We start from the raw sequence: 3,666 nt of genomic DNA on the forward strand, positions 1-3,666 counted from the left end.
TTGGTTCAAACCCATCATAAGATTCCCTCCATGTCGACCCAACGTGGCCGTTTCCCCCTCCAAGTGACGATGACATTGCCGTCCATGAAGGAGTCACACTCCGGAGCCGGTTGCCGGGTGTTTGCGCCGGCCACCACAATCCTTGAAACAATCTGATGGATGTAGATATAAAATTTGTCTCAATTGGCCAAGGAATGAAAAATATACAACAAATTCAAAACAAAAGGGTGTTTTCTATAAATTTGAAGCAAACATGATTTAAGTTTGTTCAAATTTTAAAAATAGTATAGCAACAGAATCCTTTCAAGTAGGGATGGCAATGGGTAGGGTATGGGCGGGTGCAACCTCCTTCTACCCAAACCCATACCCATAGGAACTTTTTATACCCACCCACTTCAATACCCATGGGTATAAACTGACACCCATGCCCATACCCATCAGGTATCCTATACCCAATGGGTATCCATTGGGTACAATATATAGCAGTCAAATTATTATGAGGTAGAGAAATGAGTTCAAAATTCAAGTGATCATGGTAGAATAGTATAACACGTATGTTGCCTCCTCCAGTGGGTGGCCTCTTGGAGGCATTAGGGGAGTATGAGCGGCGGTTGGTGGAAGGCCGACGTAGTGGAAGGCGGTGGTGGGAATTGGGGATCACTGGATCGAGTGTTCGACAAGAGTCTAGTAGCTAAGAGTCGATATTTCATCTTTTAAGGAGTCACATAGGACGTTTGAGGAGTGGCGAGCAGGTGATTATGAGTCTATGAGCTATGACTTGTTTAAGGAATACGAGATTTAGGGTTGGACCATATGAGTTGGATGTTAACCCACATGTTATAGGAGTTATTTTCATTTATTAATTTTTGTTGGGTATCCATTGGGTTACCCGTGGGCACAATTTCTTACCCATGCCCTACCCATATATTTTGCGGGTATGGGTACCCATTACCCGTGGGTAGACAATCTCTTCAAGTCTTGCCCATACCCATTGTTTTCGGGTAGGGTGCCCACGGGTACCCATACCCATGGGCAAAACTGCCATCCCTACTTTCAAGATTCTGATGAAAAACCATATAAAATTTGTCAAAATTGATCCAACTATCAATTACTTATGATTTTAACAAACTATAAGGACCTATATGCAAAAGTACACGAGGTCACATTTCTAACATACTCAAAAACAAAAACAAACTGTATATTCATAATCTATGGAAAATTTTACCCCAAGTCGATATATAATTTGTGTATGTTTAAGTTTAGATAAGTTAGATTTAAATTATTCAAATTTTAACTTTTAAAAACATAAAAATAATTTAAAATAAAAAAAGATGATATCTATGCCTACGGCCGTAGGCATTGTTCTCGGCCAGGGGCTACCAGGAGGTGCCATGTGGCGAGGCTATGCCTACGGTAGCCGTCGGCATAGCTCTGCCACGTGGCAGCTCCTAATAAAAAAAAAAGATGATATTTATGCTGACGGCCGCCGTCAGCATAGATTTGACGGCGTCAGCCCACCGTTTGTCCCCTGGCCACGAGGGCCACCTCTATGCCGACAGCCTAATTATGCCTACGGCTGCCGTAGGCATAGATCGATATATGCTGACGGCCTTACTATGCCCACGGCTGCCGTAGGCATAGATGGAACTATGCCGACGGTATTCCCCGAACCGTCGGCATAGCTCCATCTATGCCGACGGCAGCTGTCGGCATAGATAAGGCCGTAGGCATATATGGTTATTCCAGTAGTGTATAAGGTATGGGCTGGAGATGCTCTCAGGGAGCGAGACCCTTCGAAGCTCAAAGTATGGTCCACTGTCTGTATGTGCAAATGCCTAGCTTAGGTATTCACGATTCGAGAATGTGACAGTTCAACATTTACACGCGCGTGTCTATCAACACCGCTGCTCGATCAATTTGCGTAGCGCCCGTCTCGACGCCGCTACGTCTCTCCCGGCGACGAACGGGTGCACGAGCAGCTCCCCGACGGACGCCCGCTTCCGGTGTTCCTTCTGCAGGCAAGCGGCCACGAAACTCCGGAGCTCCGGCGACGCCGCGCCGTCGGGAAGTGCCGGCAGCTCGCCGAAGCAGACGGCGCACATGAGCGCCGCCCAGGTCAGCTCCTGCCCGGCGGGGAGCAGCGGGTAGCGCCCCACGAGGAGCTCCAGGACGGTCACCCCCAGCCCCCACACGTCGGCGGCGTAGGGGTCGACGGGGCCCTCCTCGTCGCTGTCGCCCTGCAACGACCGCTCCGTGTCGAAGCGCTCGGGGCTCATGTACGCGGCGGTACCCTCGTAGGCCGCGCGATATTTGCCGGCGCGGGAGACGACCTCGGCTATGCCGAAGTCGGCGATCTTGACCTGCCCGCCACTGTTGACCAGGAGGTTCGCAGGCTTGATGTCGCGATGGACGACGCGGCGGGCGCGGAGGTACGCCAGGCCGGACAGCGCCTGCGCGGCCACCTCCGCCAGCGCCTCCTCCGGGAAGCCTCCCTGGCCGGCGCGGACGAGCGAGTCGAGCGAACCGCCGTCCATCAGCTCGAGGAGTAAGGCGGAGTCGCCGGACGCCGTCGGGAGCACCGAGTGGCACCGGACGATGTGCGGCGAGTCGACGCGCCGTACAACTTCTACCTCCTCGTCGGCGCCGGGGTGGCCGCGGTGAATGATCTTGAGCGCGTACAGCGCCGACGTGCGGCGGTGCGAGACCTTGTGGACGGTGCCGCCGTTCCCGCGACCAAGGACGGAGAGCTGGTAGAAGTCGATCAGGCGGAACTCGCCGTCCGGCCGAGCCGCCAACGTGGACGGCGTCGCCGCGGTGACCGGCGCCGGGGCGGGGCACCGGAAGGCCCACGTGGGAGCGTCGAGCTTGAGGTGAAGCTGCGGCAGTCGTCTTTCTCTGGCAGCCGCCATGATCTTGAGTCGCCGTGTGTATGTGTGTGTGTTTCGCAAGAACTGTATTGGCAATAGAATGATGAAATTGATGATCGAGTAACGGATGATGTTTTTGTGTGGAGGTGAGGTTAGCTTTATACTACGACCTGGCGGCGCAAGTTAATTTGGCTGACTGTGCTGAGATTTTGATGTCTAACTTCCGAATCTTTTTAAACCTTTCTTTTGAAAACGATGTGAAAATCTGCTTATTTATCTTGTGTGCAAGAATGGATATTCATGATGTTATTGAGTCTGAAACTTAAGGAGATTTATGCCAAAGCTTTCCTTCGAAATACCCCCGTAAAACATTGCTTGGTAAAAAATAGACGGTTGGGTTTGTTCCAGATGCTTGGGTTGGGTCGCCGTTTTGGGCATGTAATGTTTACACCGGTTTCCTCCATTCCGTTTCCGGCCGAGAATCGCTGATGGCTGGTAAGATACACTTGTAAGCTTAATACCGTTGTATAATAATACACCAATGCTTTTGGAATTATGATTTTGATGTATGTATTTGGCCTAGGCAGTGGAACTTGGTTTGTCTTCCCCTAGTTGTTAGATCTTCATTCACATGTCTTGAGATCAATCTTCACTTCGCTATGCTATACCCTAACTGCAATTGCCGCTACTGTCGCCTCGTCATTCTCCAGCTTCCGCCACCACACCTCCACCTTCTCCTTTTATTTTCATGACCGTGTTATCAATACATTGTTAGACTAGCGAAGTGTTATACAAAAAA

The 3,666-nt window shown here is 50.7% G+C and overlaps 1 protein-coding gene across 1 annotated transcript; it reads right to left on the reverse strand.

The window, feature by feature from the left end:
- Positions 1 to 1,722: 1,722 nt before the first annotated feature.
- Positions 1,723 to 3,051, reverse strand: LOC125553462 (mitogen-activated protein kinase kinase 9-like). Its single transcript, XM_048717242.1, has one exon. The coding sequence runs from the start codon at positions 2,907 to 2,909 to the stop codon at positions 1,896 to 1,898; it is 1,014 nt and encodes a 337-aa protein (XP_048573199.1). The 5' UTR covers positions 2,910 to 3,051; the 3' UTR covers positions 1,723 to 1,895.
- Positions 3,052 to 3,666: the final 615 nt, after the last annotated feature.

The sequence above is a fragment of the Triticum urartu genome, chromosome 4, assembly GCF_003073215.2.
Source record: "Triticum urartu cultivar G1812 chromosome 4, Tu2.1, whole genome shotgun sequence".
Taxonomy (NCBI): Eukaryota; Viridiplantae; Streptophyta; class Magnoliopsida; order Poales; family Poaceae; genus Triticum; species Triticum urartu.